The sequence below is a fragment of the Caretta caretta genome, chromosome 12, assembly GCF_965140235.1.
Source record: "Caretta caretta isolate rCarCar2 chromosome 12, rCarCar1.hap1, whole genome shotgun sequence".
In the NCBI taxonomy this organism is placed as follows: Eukaryota; Metazoa; Chordata; order Testudines; family Cheloniidae; genus Caretta; species Caretta caretta.
This window is the reverse complement of record NC_134217.1, coordinates 41010444-41025511: the sequence shown is the minus strand read 5'-3', so window position 1 is coordinate 41025511 and position 15068 is coordinate 41010444. Positions and strand designations below refer to the sequence as shown.

The 15068-nt window shown below is 56.3% G+C and overlaps 1 protein-coding gene across 4 annotated transcripts in view; it reads right to left on the bottom strand.

The window, feature by feature from the left end:
* Window positions 1-11623: 11623 nt before the first annotated feature.
* TCF25 (TCF25 ribosome quality control complex subunit) overlaps window positions 11624-15068 on the bottom strand; it is a 30461-nt gene continuing 27016 nt past the window's right edge. For 3 of the 4 annotated variants that reach the window (XM_048817121.2, XM_048817122.2, XM_048817123.2), the window contains 4 exons: window positions 14845-14935; window positions 14138-14217; window positions 13358-13430; window positions 11624-11871 (listed from right to left, as the gene is read on the bottom strand). In XM_048817121.2, the coding sequence (XP_048673078.1) occupies window positions 11710-11871; window positions 13358-13430; window positions 14138-14217; window positions 14845-14935 (406 nt within the window). In that variant the 3' untranslated portion in view covers window positions 11624-11709. The remainder of the gene's footprint in view (window positions 11872-13357; window positions 13431-14137; window positions 14218-14844; window positions 14936-15068) is intronic. The other variant, XM_048817125.2, reaches the window with a different exon arrangement.

Sequence of the window (15068 nt, the reverse complement as noted above, 5' to 3'; positions counted from 1 at the left end):
AGCTTCGGGGGGGCCCTCAGGAAGGTTTTGCTGCTGGCAAACACGGGCAGGAGCAGGCGTCGTGGCTCTGGCAAGACCAAAGCCAAGTGTTTCTGCTCCCTTGGAGCGTTCAAGGAACAAGTCTTGGGAGAACAACTCTCCCCAGTGCAGCAACCTGGAAAGTGGTGTTTACAGTCTCTGTGCATCGGAGGGCAGAAGATACTCAGAGCAGACAGTGGTGGGACTTCAGCAGAGGGAACACACACAGGGCAGGTCCATGGGGCACCCCCAAGGCTGGAGGGAGATGCCCTGGGCTGAGGAATTTCAACCTGCCTCTGAGACCAGCTCCTCGTCACCGACACTTGCTGTCTTCAGAAAAGGAAGAAGCCAGAGAAGCACCTGCAGGACTAGGAGGGTGAAATGCTCGTCCACGTTCATGTACTGGATCCCAGGGGCGTCCGGGGCTCTGGACACAGCCACGTGAGGAGCTGGAGAAGTGTGCTTGCGTTCTGTGCGCCTTTGTGTTCGGGGTGCAGATCCCTTGCTCTCTGCGTCCCCGACTGGAACAGGGGGAGAGCTCCTTTGGTGCCTCAGCCCTTTCCCACTTCCAAACTCTCCCCAACTCCACTTCCTAGCCCAGCCGCTGTATTTATCCCTAGCCCGATGTAATCGATTAGCTGGAGTGCAGGACAAAGAAAGAACCCTTTCTCTTCCCGACTTTAAAGGCAGTTTGCTCAGCTCCTCCTTCAAAGGAGGGTGATCAGCCACATGACAGCATTGCATGCAAGAAGCGTGCTGAAGGGCAGCTACAGGAGGGGTTATGAAACATCCCTGAGAGCCTGCATAATTGTACCCCCTTCATCAAGCCTGGTGGTGCAGGGCCTGGGCCCCAGCCCCACAGGTGCGGACCCCAGCAAGGGGGCTGACGACAAAGTGCTGGCACTTGCCAAGGGGATTTCCACCATGGGCAGGTGGTGGGTATAACAGCTGGAAATGGCCTTCTGGCTGTGCCACTGTTCATGTCCAATGGCTGCTGGTGGGTACCACGCGGGCGCTCTGCTCCAGGGCCTCTCGCTGCAGACACCCAGCGGGTACCACGCGGGCGCTGTCCTCCGGGGCCTCTCGCTGCAGACACCCGGCGGGTACCATGCGGGCGCTCTCCCCCGGGGCCGCTCGCTGCAGACACCCGGCGGGTACCACGCGGGCGCTGTCCTCCGGGGCCTCTCGCTGCAGACACCCGGCGGGTACCACGCGGGCGCTGTCCTCCGGGGCCTCTCGCTGCAGACACCCGGCGGGTACCACGCGGGCGCTGTCCTCCGGGGCCTCTCGCTGCAGACACCCGGCGGGTACCACGCGGGCGCTCTCCCCCGGGGCCTCTCGCTGCAGACACCTGGTGGGTACCACGCGGGCGCTCTGCTCCGGGACCTCTTGCTGCAGACACCCGGCGGGTACCACGCGGGCGCTGTCCTCTGGGGCCTCTCGCTGCAGACACCCGGCGGGTACCACGCGGGCGCTGTCCTCCGGGACCTCTCGCTGCAGACACCCGGCGGGTACCACGCGGGCGCTGTCCCCCGGGGCCTCTTGCTGCAGACACCCGGCGGGTACCACGCGGGCGCTGTCCCCCGGGACCTCTCGCTGCAGACACCCGGCGGGTACCACGCGGGCGCTGTCCCCCGGGACCTCTCGCTGCAGACACCCGGCGGGTACCACGCGGGCGCTGTCCTCCGGGGCCTCTCGCTGCAGACACCCGGCGGGTACCACGCGGGCGCTGTCCCCCGGGGCCTCTCGCTGCAGACACCCGGCGGGTACCACGCGGGCGCTGTCCTCCGGGGCTTCTCGCTGCAGACACCCGGCGGGTACCATGCGGGCGCTCTGCTCCGGGGCCTCTCGCTGCAGACACCCGGCGGGTACCACGCGGGCGCTGTCCTCCGGGACCTCTCGCTGCAGACACCCGGCGGGTACCACGCGGGCGCTGTCCCCCGGGGCCTCTTGCTGCAGACACCCGGCGGGTACCACGCGGGCGCTGTCCCCCGGGACCTCTCGCTGCAGACACCCGGCGGGTACCACGCGGGCGCTGTCCCCCGGGACCTCTCGCTGCAGACACCCGGCGGGTACCACGCGGGCGCTGTCCTCCGGGGCCTCTCGCTGCAGACACCCGGCGGGTACCACGCGGGCGCTGTCCCCCGGGGCCTCTCGCTGCAGACACCCGGCGGGTACCACGCGGGCGCTGTCCTCCGGGGCTTCTCGCTGCAGACACCCGGCGGGTACCATGCGGGCGCTCTGCTCCGGGGCCTCTCGCTGCAGACACCCGGCGGGTACCACGCGGGCGCTGTCCTCCGGGGCCTCTCGCTGCAGACACCCGGTGGGTACCACACGGGTGCTCTGCTCCGGGGCCGCTCGCTGCAGACAGCCCCATCTCTGTTCACATGGATACTTTCTTTCCCTGGAGGCACAAGTGCATTCTGTACTGCAGAACAGATGCTGGAAAAGCCGATGGGCCAGATTCCTTCCTGCCAATGTCAGCGGAGTCGTGCCCAGGGCAATCTGTCTGTTGGCTGCTCAGAAGTCAGGGCACCTGGCAACAAGGCTTTGCTCTGCGGCGGTCAGGGCTGGTTAGACCCAGCTGCCCCCGGCCCCCTGCCGCGGAGGTAAGCAGTGTCTGTAAAAAGCTGATTGACTGCCCCAAGCTCCCCAGTGAGGTGTTGGGTCGGGGGTTCAGCCAAGGCCCAGCACGAGCACGGATACTCACTCAGCCCCGTGCTGTGTTGATGTGTGACTCACGTTCACAGCACGGCCCACCCCGGCCCTTCCGCTTTCCAGCCCAGCATCTCCGTGCACACTGGCAGGGCACAGCTGTGGTGCTGCGGAGCCCCCCAGGCAGGGCTAGACAGTCACGCGCCGAGAAGTTATTTACCCCTTCACTTCACACCTGAACCCGGGGTCACCCAGTGCCATTAAGAGGCAGTGGTTTGGCCAAAGGCAGCACTTCGCACAACGCACAGTCCGCCTGTGGGACTCGTTGCTGGGGGTGTTGTGGAGGCCAAAAACACAACTGGGCTCAAAAAAAGAACCAGCTCAGTTTCCGGAGGACAGGTTCATTGATGGCTATTAGCCAGGCTGGGCAGGGACACAGTCCCATGCTCTGGGTGTCCCTAAACCTCTGACTGACAAAAGCGGGGAATGGGCGACAGGGGATGGATTGCTTGATGATTCTCTGTCCTTTCACTCCCTCTGGGGCACCTGGCACTGGCCACTGTCGGAAGACAGGTTGCTGGGCCCAATGGACCTTTGGTCTGACCCAGTAGGGCCATTCCTATGTTCTTACCAGCTCCATCCATGCACCCTAACAAAAGGCAGGTGGGATTCATTAAAGGGACCAAGGAGACCAACCTTGAACTGCCTCAGCAAGTCGTGCCGGCGAGGTCTGTAAAGGAATCTGGAGAAACGGTGCAAAGGCCGTCCTGCGAAGCACCCACAGGCCCCATCTCTTGGACCATTTGGGCACCAACCTCACTTTTGAATCCACAGCTCTTGAGCTTTCCCGTGACGACCTTCCCAGCCTGGCTGGCTCAGTAGCAAGAAATGTCTTGCCCCTGTACAAGCGGAGAGAGAAGAGCTTTGGATCAGCCCAGCACTGAACTGCAGCAGCCTCAGGACAAAGCAGGAAAAGCCTTTCCTTGAGAGAGGCCTCTGGCAGGTGCAGAAACATTTGCATTGTAGTTGTGAGCAGCAGAAAAATGAGCTGGACCGAAAGGAGCCACGGTGGTGGAGCACTGTGCCTGCTTCTCACCCCCAGGTGGGGCGCAGGGAAGGGTGGGTAAGTGTGATCCACGGTTCCCCCAGATCCACTTCTCCACCCACCCATTCTGACTTCGGGTGCCAAGCACTGTCTCCATTGATGGAAATCGCCTTGTGATGCTAGGAAAGGCACAGCAGAGACCAGAGCCCCGAGTCCAGGCAGCAGCTGCAGGGCACTGTGGGTATTAGAGAATGCCATGGAGAAGCTGGCCAGGGACCCTGTATGACAAAGTGGGACTGTTCTTGATGTTCTCTCTGGGTGCTGTGTGGGTGCCTCAGTTTCCCCTGTGCATTTCTTAGGTGTCTAGGTGGTGGGATAAGCTGCATGATTGTTGCAGAGCCTTAGAGGGCCAGTGTGAGGCTGTCTAGACAGAGAATGGCCGACACCCTGTCTCCTGGCAACTGATGGCCTGGGCCCCTCCTCTGCAAAGGTGCCAACTGAAGGTGTTGGAGAACAAAGAGATCAGATGACCTCCTGGCCTGGGAAAGAGACAAAGGCCAGAGGGACTGGAGAGTTTCAGTTTGAAGCTGGCTGGGGAATTGCAAATGGGTCTCTGGCCTCCCTACCAGCCCCCCCACCCCCACCCCAAGATGGACCCAGCTGAGGGGTCCTGTTCTCTGTAACTGCAAGCTCTGTTTTAGACCATGTTCCTGTCGTCTAATAAACCTTCTGTGTTACTGGCTGGCTGAGAGTCCCATCTGACTGCGGAGTTGGGGGGCAGGACCCTCTGGCTTCCCCAGGACCCCGCCTGGGCGGACTCGCTGTGGGAAGCACACAGAGGGGCAGAGAGGATGCTGACTGCTCCGAGGTCAGGCTCAGGAAGGTGGAAGCCTTGTGAGCTTCTTGCCCTGCAGACAGTCTGCTCCCAGAGAGGAGACTCCCCCAGCGTCCTGCCTGGCTTCGCAGGGAGCAGTTCCAGAGCATCGCCCGAGGACTCCGTGACCCTGGGACTTCAAGGGAATGGAGAATATGCAGCACTGGATGTGGGCAGCCGTGATAGATGCTGCCGGCTCATGGAGACCATGCTGCTGATGCCAGGTGCCAGCAGTGGGAATTCGGGGGGAACAGACAGTCCTAGGGGGCAAGGCCAGAAGGGACTAGCTGATCATCTGACTGTGGGCACAACACAGGCCAGAGAACTTCCAGGGACCCCCAGCTCAAACCGAATAACGCCTGGCTGAGCTAATGGGGAAAAACAACCAACCTCCATTTCAATTCTCCAGGGGACAGAGTCCACCGCAGCCCCAGCTCGCTCACTCGCTCCAGGGGCTCATTTCTCTCCCTGTTACAAGTTGGTGCCTTATTTCCCTTGTGTTCTGCCTTTAGCCCACTGGGGTCTGACCCCTTGTCCCCACATAGGGGCTTACAGCCCATGAGCCTGTCACCTCTTCATGGCCTCTGCTGCTTGAACCAGCCTCAGGGCAGGCCTGAGCTCTGGGTACCCGCGGGGGAAGCTGCAGGGATGCCAGGCCAGGCCCCAGCTGCAGGAATTTGCTAGAAGGCTGCTGCCCATTCCCCTGTGCCCAGACTGTGGGTTCCTTCTACCGCGCAGCAAGTCAAGAACTGGAACTGCTCCAGGTGGCGTGTTCAAAGCCCTCCTCTGCCCAAAGCCAGCCCAAGCTGCAGGGGCTGACCTCCGGCCTCCTCCTCCTCGCCATCTAACTTGTTTTCCTTGCTGTTGCCAGGGGAGCCACCCAGGCCTTTGGCCGGGCATGATCCAGCCCCAGTGAGGGCATTGGCAGGGGCAGGGCGGAGATGGGATCTATGGCCCCAGGGGTTGGTCTGAGCTTCCAAGTACAGTGCAGGCCACGTGGGGAGCCCAGGGGTCGAGGCAGCACTTCAGCACTGAAATGGCTCATTTCCCATTACTCCCTCCAGCCCAACCGCCCGTCCTCCAAGGAAAGGACCCAATCCTGGAGGACCTCAAGGCGGGAGAAGACTGTAGCGGCACCAGCCATGGGTTTGGTTAGGGCTCAATAGCGCCATGACTGTGACCCTTGGCCCTGCCTTCAGCTCCAAGACTAGTGTCCTCACGCACAAACCTCGGCCAGGCTACTGCGCACTCCAGCCCCCCTGCAGCAGCATGAGACACCCGCTACCACAGGGGTCCCCAATGCTTCTCAGTCCTGATCCACAGCGGCCACCATACCCCACCATCCATCCTGCTCCGTGCTGGCTCTGCGTGCCACACGTAGCAAGTCCCTCCCTCCAGCCAAACATCACGCTGCATTACCTGGGCAGGGAATGTGCTCCCGGAGTTAAGATCCATGGCATGGGACACACGCGCCAGGGTGCAGAGTTAAGGTTACACACACAATCTGAATGCTGTCATTTCCAGGAACATTAATACTGCCCACCCCTGGGCCTCCCTCCCCAGTACCAAGAGCAGCTTACGGCCTAGCAGAGAAAGTACACACAGGCTCTCTGCTGCCCTTCATTTGCTAAAGCCCACCCCATCTAGAGTGAGAGCTGGAAAAGGACATCAATGAAAATACTGGCCTGGCCCCCCACCTAGCTCTGCCCTCCTGTTTCCATTCCCACACCCCATCACCCACAGCCCCTTAGTCCACTGCCCTCCATCTGTCCCCACCCCTCCGCTCCCGTAGCCTCCTATCTACCACCCCAGCTCCTCTCCCCACCTCCCGTTCTAGCCACCAGGGAAGCTGGAGTCCTGCCCCTGCTCTCCAACACCTCGGTGTGGCCATGCTTGGTGCTCTTCCTGCTCCAGCTTGGTGCTCTTCCTGCTCCAGCGCACCAGGCAGGAGCTCCCATTTCACAGGGCCTTTCGCGGCTCTGATTCTCCCAGGGCTGGGGATAAAGGCGAGTGTGTTTGGGCAGGGGAGGGACGTGGCCCAGCTGATTGTCATGTGCCTTCGGGTTCTTGTTGATGCCCAAAGCGGCAAATCTGCCAGAGGAACTGAAATATTATCCAAAGGCTGATTCTGCTGCAGTTTCCAGATCCCAGCGGTGTCCACCTCCTCCTCCTTCCTGACAGCCCTCTCTGGGCACGTGGGGGCTTGCAGGCTCCAGGCAGCCATGGTGCATCGCAGGACCGGCGCCTAGTGTGTACCCCTCTGTGTACCTGCTGACTCACCGCAGCAGCCTGGCTCAGGCACTGTTCTGTGCCTCAGTTTCCCCCCTAACATGGGGTAATGCTCTATCCGTTAGGGGTTTGTGAAGTGCTTCGAGATCCCCTGGCAGGAGGTGCCAGAGAGGGCAGCGAGTTACTGACAGCCCGTGGCGGTACGGAGCTGCGCGAGCTCACACAAGCCCCATTAGTTCCAGCAGCATGGTTCTCCCCGGCCGTCACCAGACCCGGCCATGCCCTTCCCAAGGGCAGTTCTCATGCTGTTGGCCCAGCTGCCAGGCTTTCCTTTGGTAGCTGCCATGTGCCTGGAGCATCTGAGGGCGTCTTTGGAACAAGATGGCTGCATAAGCCTCCATGGGCAAGGGGGTTGGAGAGCCAGAGCTTGCACGGTCCCTGCCAGGGCGGGGGGGATGAAGAAGAAGTAGTATGCTTCTTGTAAGCATAACGGGGCAAAGGAAGAGCCACCCCCATGCGCCGTGAGGTGCCACCTACCAGCAGCACCTTGTCCAAAGCATTTTCACCCCCAGCTGCACCCAGTGGCCACTGGCCAAGCCAATACGCCCGTCAAGGGGAGAGCAGCTCCCACAACAGATCCACTGGGGGACTGGCTGCATAGAGAAGAGCCACTGTCCCCATCTGCCAGCCGGGGCCATGGTAACACAGGAAGAGCTGAAGAGAGGAGGGGCAGACAGGATGCACTCTGGGGGCCCACACCCTCAGTCAGGGCTGGTTTGGGCTTCCCATGAGTGATGGGATTAATGATCTGGAGGATGGAATGAATTGTACCCTCAGCAAGTTCGCAGATGACACTAAGCTGGGGGGAGACATAGATACGCTGGAGGGTAGGGATAGGGTCCAGCGTGACCTAGACAAAAGAAATCTGATGAGGTTCAACAAGGACAAGTGCAGAGTCCTGCACTTCGGACGGAAGAATCCCATGCACTGCTACAGACTAGGGACCGAATGGCTCTGCAGCAGTTCTGCAGAAAAGGACCTAGAGGTTACAGTGGACGAGAAGCTGGATATGAGGCAGCAGTGTGCCCTTGTTGTCAAGGCCAACGGCATATTGGGCTGTATTAGTAGGAGCATTGCCAGCAGATCAAGGGATGTGATTATTCCCCTCTATTCGGCACGGATGAGGCCACACCTGGAGTATTGCGTCCAGTTTTGGTCCCCCCACTACAGAAGGGATGTGGACAAATTGGAGAGAGTCCAGCAGAGGGCAAAGAAAATGATTAGGGGTGGGGGTGGAGCACATGATTTATGAGGAGAGGCTGAGGGAGCTGGGATTATTTAGTCTGCAGAAGAGAAGAGTGAGGGAGGATTTGATAGCTGCTTTCAACTACCTGAAGGGAGGTTCCAAAGAGGATGGAGCTCAGCTGTTCTCAGTGGTACCAGATGACAAACAAGGAGTAATGGTCTCAAGTTGCAGTGGGGGAGGTTTAGGTTGGATATTTGGAAACACTATTTCACTAGGAGGGTGGTGAAGCACTGGAATGGGTTACCTAGGGAGGTGGTGGAATCTCCTTCTTTGAGGTTTTTAAGGTCAGGCTTGACAAAGCCCTGGCTGGGATGATTTAGTTGGGGATTAGGTCCTGCTTTGAGCAGGGGGTTGGACTAGATGGCCTCCTGAGGTCCCTTCCAACCCTGATCTTCTATGATGAGGAACAGAACCTAGGGTGAGCCAGGGAGAGGCAGGGAAATGGAGAAAGAACTGAAGCTAAGGGAGAAGCACATTCCCCTCCCGCTGGCAGCAGCTTTCTTGACTCTAGCCAGCACGGTGATACGCCGCAATAATATCCTCAGCTTTCTCAACGGGGCTTTTGAGAGCATGGCTATAAATGGCCTCAGTCTGCTACTGAACGGAAGGACCGTCTGCAGCTACAGCGTCTGCTGCGAGACACGGAGGAGGCAGCGCACATCTTCGGGCTCCCTGCAAGAGCCACTTGTCAGAACAAGACCTACTGCTCTGCCTTGCAGTGCTACATGTAGCCACAGTGAACACTTCCCAGCACGGGCGCTCTGCTGGAGGCAAGCAGGGGCCCCCTGGAAAGGAATCAGGAAATGGGGCCAAACCCAAGTGTGTGCAGGCAGGGGATCCCCCAACCCCCGCAGGTGGGAATAATGGGCCTTTTCCTTCTCTAAGTAGGGCAATTATGGGCCACCACACCAGCAGAGCCTGTTGGGCTGAGCAGCACAGTGCGAGCCCTGCCTCACCTCCAGCCCTGAGGAAACCATGTCCACATCCCCTGGAGCCTGTAAGAGGCATTTGGCTAGGCCAAGCCCAGAGGAGTATGGGAAATGGAGTTTGTTAGTGTGAGCTAGAGTTCGAGATAAGATGGGAATTGAAGTTAGCAAGGCCAGGAACAGGTTATAACTGGTTCCAGCAGGGTTTTCAATGTCAGAGAGAGAATTTGGGAAGTTTGACTAAGATGCTCTGTGTCAGTAGCAGGGGAAGGACACTGGAATGGCTGTATTAAATAGCACAGAACGTAAAGAGCCAACGAAGAGATGGGAATAGGTCAGTTCAAGCTTAGTTCATATTAGGATGGCTATAAAAGGCTGCCTTGAGGGAGGTCTTAGGACCATAGTGGTGCCTTTGGTGGGACAGCCTCCTGAAGCTGCACTTCATTCTGGTGCCTACCAGCCCATCGATACACCATTCCGTCTTGGACCGCGAGTATAACACAGGGACCTGTGTAAATGGTCATGGGATGCCTGTTTGCCCAACTGATCACTTCCTCTGCCATGCACATTGGCCAAACTGGACAGTCTCTACGTAAAAGAATAAATGGACACAAATCAGACGTCAAGAATTATAACATTCAAAAACCAGTCGGAGAACACTTCAATCTCTCTGATCACGTGATTACAGACCTAAAAGTGGCAATTCTTCAACAAAAAAACTTCAAAAACAGACTCCAAGGAGAGACTGCTGAACTGGAATTAATTTGCAAACTGGATACAATTAACTTAGGCTTGAATAGAGACTGGGAGTGGATGGGTCATTACACAAAGTATAACTATTTCCCCAGGTTTATTGCCCGCCCCCCCACTGTTCCTCACAGGTTCTTGTCAACAGCTGGAAATGGTCCACCTTGATTATCACTACAAAAGGTATTCCCCCCCTCCTGCTGGTAATAGCTCACCTTACCTGATCACTCTTGTCACAGGGTATATGGTAACAGCCATTGTTTCATATTCTCTGTGTATATAAATCTCCTCACTGTATTTTCCACTGCATGCATCCGATGAAGTGAGCTGTAGCTCATGAAAGCTTATGCTTAAATACATTTGTTAGTCTCTAGTGCCACAAATCCTCCTTTTCTTTTTGCGGATACAGACTAACACGGCTGCTACTCTGAAATTCTCTCAAATAGAGGTTGGTTCTGTAATTCAAAGGGCCATCCAGGCCCTCGACTAAATCAAAGTGCCTGGAACTGACCGAGAGGCGCACAGCAGAGAACAAAATTTGGTTCATTGCCTCCTTAGCTTTAATGATTTAATGCGAAGTGGGAAGGTTTAAAACTCCAGGTTACACAGCTGCCTGGCAGGAGTGAAGCCATGGGCCTGGGCTGTTCCTTAGGACTCCATCTCTGAGTATAACCCTTCCTCTAAGGGCCGCTTGTTCCGCTGCCCCCAGGGAGACACGCAGGGGTGAGCAGGTGGAGGAGCTGTGAGTGCAGGCAAATGCAGAGCTGCTGCAGTCCGGGTGGAGGCTAAGCCCCAGCACTTGTCTAAGGACCAGACCCTTTGCGTGGCTCCCGGCAGGACAGGAGTTAAAATGCCTCAGATCTAACTTTGTTACAGCGGAATTTTAATTCCCTCTGTCCGACCCAATGGCCAGTGGCTGCTCACATGAGTCTGATTAGCTGGATGTCGTCCGTGCCCCAGCTTGCTCTGCACTCCCCAAGGCACTACGCGCGAAGCGGCACCAAGATGAAAGCAGAGCAGGGGGACAGGGAAGGCGTCTTTTCCATACCCCCAGGGTCAGATGGCCACGACTGGGCATCCTGCATCTCTCCCCTCATGGGGCAGTCTACGCTTCCTCCCTGCACTCCATTCCACAGTGCTGTGCCCTGACCCACTTTAACGTCATGCACAGGAGCTAAAGGACAGGATGAAAAGCAGGCCCCCTTCCTCCCAAGCCATGTGAATTGAGGCAGGCAGCACGCACAGCCACCATGGCTTCTACTTCTGGGAAAGCAGCACGAGGGCCAGCCTGTGCCATGGGGCTGTCCCCAGACGGGCGAAGGAGCTGGAGTGGCTCCCATCAACGCCACGAGGCCCTGCTTTGCGAGATCGAGCTTTGTGAGCTGGCTCCCCAGCTGCACCCACGCTGACACCTCTGGCTGCAGAGGGAGCGACTCTTGGCCCTGCCGACGCACTAGCCTAGAGCAGCGCGGTGCAGCTGGCTCCTCCTCACGCAATGCCCGCGGTGGGGGCAGAGAAGAGGTAGCGTGGGGCCAGTCGTCACCCTGGACCACTTGCCAGCTGTGGAAGAGGGCGGTAGCAATCGAGGGTCAAGGGGAATCTTACTCATTAAGGCCTGTGTGTGGCATGGAAGGCGGGCAGGAGGGAGGGGACAGCAGCAGTTTGGACTCGGGGTTCGCCCCTCCAAACCAGTGTCCTGAGAGGACTCCAGCTCCAGCAGGCTGGAAGTTATGGAGAGACTAAAAAGGGCTTTTTAAATCCAGAAAAAAACTGGGCCCATTTCCCATGGACAAAGCAGCAGGGAACGTCAAGGACCCAGCCTCTCTGCTCTGTGTGACTTTATTACATTGCACCACAAATCAGGAACATAATTACATAGCACTGTGTGGGTAAAGGGCTTGGTCTGGTTTCAATCCCAGTCCGCATCTCCGTCAGGATTTTCGTCTCGCGGAGGCTCCTGGAACTGGATATTCGCCAGCATGTCCCGCATGGCTGCCATTAGCCTGTTCACACCCTGGTTTAGATCCTGGCCAGCTCCAGCCTCTTCATCTCCATCTTGTCTGACCTCCCCCTGCAACACAGCGCAAGGCACGTAGTGAGAACAGGGAGATTGAGAGCCCCCAGCGCTGAACTGCTCAAAATGGCTTGGCCTTTAAACCCAGAAGAATCAGGGCATTCAGATTTCAGGCTGCCCTGGGGTATAAGATCAATGAATGACTTGCACTATGAGTCAGTCATTTCAGTTCTGCCTCAAAGCACTTGCGCCCTGAGCAGCTTTTGAGGAAGAGAGAGTCAGAATTTTAGACCACTTAGGGAAAGCAAGCACGGTCAAAGCACAAGCCTGAGAGTCAGGAGATGTGATTTCTATTTCTGAAGGACAGTCATGTCCCCTTTCTGTGCCTCATCTGAGCAAGAGGGAGGACAACTGTTGTGAAGTTTGCTCTCTAATGGTTGTGAAGCACTGAGGACGTGCTGTGAAGTCACAAGGTATTACAGCAACTGCTACAGTTAAGGGAGCAAAAACAGTTATTATAAACTCACTTCCACACTCAGTTATTATAAACTCACTTCAAACCATGGTGCAGAATTCCTTCAGCTGGTTTAATTACATGGTGGTTAAAGCACAGTTCAGCTTCAGAAAGGGAGCTGTTGTCTTCCCCCAACTATGGGGGGCTAATTGATATGGTGGATCTCAAACACCCAGCCTGGCCTATGAATAGTTACCACCAAGACTGGTCTCTGCTGGTTTTTAATCTAAAAAGCACTGGAAAACACAGGAGCGAGCAGGCAGTTACGTTTTGTCACAAGCTCAGCACTAAAATCAGGATGCAGCGTCCTTACGCAAGAAGCTAGTTACAGCTATTCACAAGCTCCGCCAGCACAGCGGTGAGATCTAGAAGCTGTGCAGTTCTGAATTCTGCTTCAAAAACCCAACCAATTCTACAGAATTAGTGCAGCTTGCAGTCAAAATTTCAACATGAACCGTGACTCGGCCTCCTTGTTTCTTGGATTAGAGGGTAGTTACACTGCTAATATGACTGCTGCGGTGGTACTTCCTCACTCGTGATTTGACCTCCCAGCTCTCCTGGAGAATGGAAGCAGCCTGTCTTTAACTTATGCTCTTCAGAATACTCCCTTCACCAGCTGCAGGGATGAGAACGCTCGAACACACTGAAGGAAAGGAAGATTCCCACACACGTTCTGCATGCAAACAGACCTTACAAAGGGCGAGAACCCGAACTGCTGCCTTCGGATTTCATTGACTGACACAAGACATTAAATGTAGATGTTCCAGGATACACTGGATGAAAAGGCTTTTTGCAACTGAGGAAGACAGGCCCCTTCCCAGGTCAAAATCCTCCCCGTGTTCGTATTTGAGAACGAAGACTGAATGACATTTTGAAAGTGTGTGTTTAACAGTGGTAGTTACACACGTAGCCTCCAGCTAACGGTGAAATGGGTTGCTTGCATGCACAATACTACGCTGTGTATGAAGGTTCAGTGTGGAATTCCACACACATGCTAGTACACATGTGCTATAGGTTCATTTAACATACCTGTAAGGTAAAATTTGGCAACAATGATCGAAAAAAGAGAGATAAAGTGCTTTCGTTGGATGGATGATTTGTCCTGGAAGAGAAAAACCCAAACAATCCCATTCAGTGAAACAAAGGACATTTGTATTTGACTCTCCCACACTCATCCCAGCTTTGCACGAAGACCCCCAGCTCCTGTACAATCTCACTTTGTTCTCTAGCAATGCATAGCTTTGCATAAGCCCGGTGCCAGGTTGGGGTAGGATTACCTGAAACAAAATGCTGAGATTCACTTTTCTTTGGATTCTACCACCCCCAGTTTAGTGAGTCTCTACTTGAGGCAGGAGCACTTCCACAGGGATGCAGGCTGCGGTCAGATTTCTGCACACCTTTGCAATGTGCATGACACTCAACAGAGCAGCTTCGATACAAAACAGCCTGCCCTCATGGCGTCTATCCCAAACCCCACCTGGAGGGATCCCTGCCTCATTCAGAGAGATTGATGCGAAGTGACATTTTGAAGCAGTGCTGATACTGAGTGGCCTCTGCGGACTGTCTCAGATGGTGACCCACAGACAGCTACCACCCCACAAAAGTGGCAGGACACAACCCCTGTCTGTATGGTTCATACCCCTCATTGAGCACTGTAAGTCAAACTAATGGTTCTACTGTTCTCAGATGGAGGAAGATTTTACTCCAAGCCACGATTTCATTAGCGTCCACGCCGCTGTGTGCCTGGGCACTTATTAAAGCAAACAGCTGAGCTATGCAGAAAGACATGAATCCGAAGTGGAGAAATACCTTTCTGGTCTTGTATAGGAAGTGATGGAGTCCAAGGGAGGCAGGGGGTCAAACCCCATTACGGGCTGGGATGTCACTTCCTTCAAAACGAGGGACAAAAATCAGACCCCTGTCAAAACACTGCTAACTTCTCATGCCTCCTGTCTAATGGAGCAACTATGTCACCTGGCATGGGCAGAGAAGACACACAACTGACCTAGGACAATAAGTCCTCCCGGGCACATAGTCTCATGTAGCATTAAGACAATCACAGCAGCCGTGTCATGGCCCCAGTTGCCCTAGCATAGCAGGACAAGTCTGGGTACCCCCACAATCAAACACTTGCAGCACACCCCTATGCCCACCCCTGGGGCGAGGCGCTCAGGGAATACACACGGCAATGCCTTGGTGCAATGGGCCGAGGCTATTTCTTTGTGACACTATTAAGCCTGGGACCTATTTTTGGCTTGGCTTCCCCCTTGCCTGCTGCAGCACTTGGCCTGGCCCAGAACGCCCAGCTACCGGAGGAGGGGTTCTCTGTGGGTGCTCCACAGAGAGCGAAGCCTGCTCTGGAGCAATGGGACAGGCAGAGACGTATAGGAGACCAATGTCTCCGTTGAAGAGCCCCACTGGGCTTGGTTTGATATGGCCGGGGGGCACAAAGGGAGCACCTGGGGGGCCATGACGCACGCGTGACGCTGAGGACACAATGCTCCATTTTTACTCACCAGGGGCAGTGCTGCCGTGGCTTCTTTCAGCTCCGAGAGAATCACATGGCGAGAGATGTTTCTGGGGGCGCTCTGGTACCGCACCTTGCGCCTAAGGGCGGACAGGGAAGGGCGTCACTGACGCACACCACAATGCACTACGGCACTGACAGGGTTTGCATTCCCTGGTGGCAGCGTCAGCTTCATCCCAGCCTCCTACGGGATGTGCCGTGCTCATCAGACCC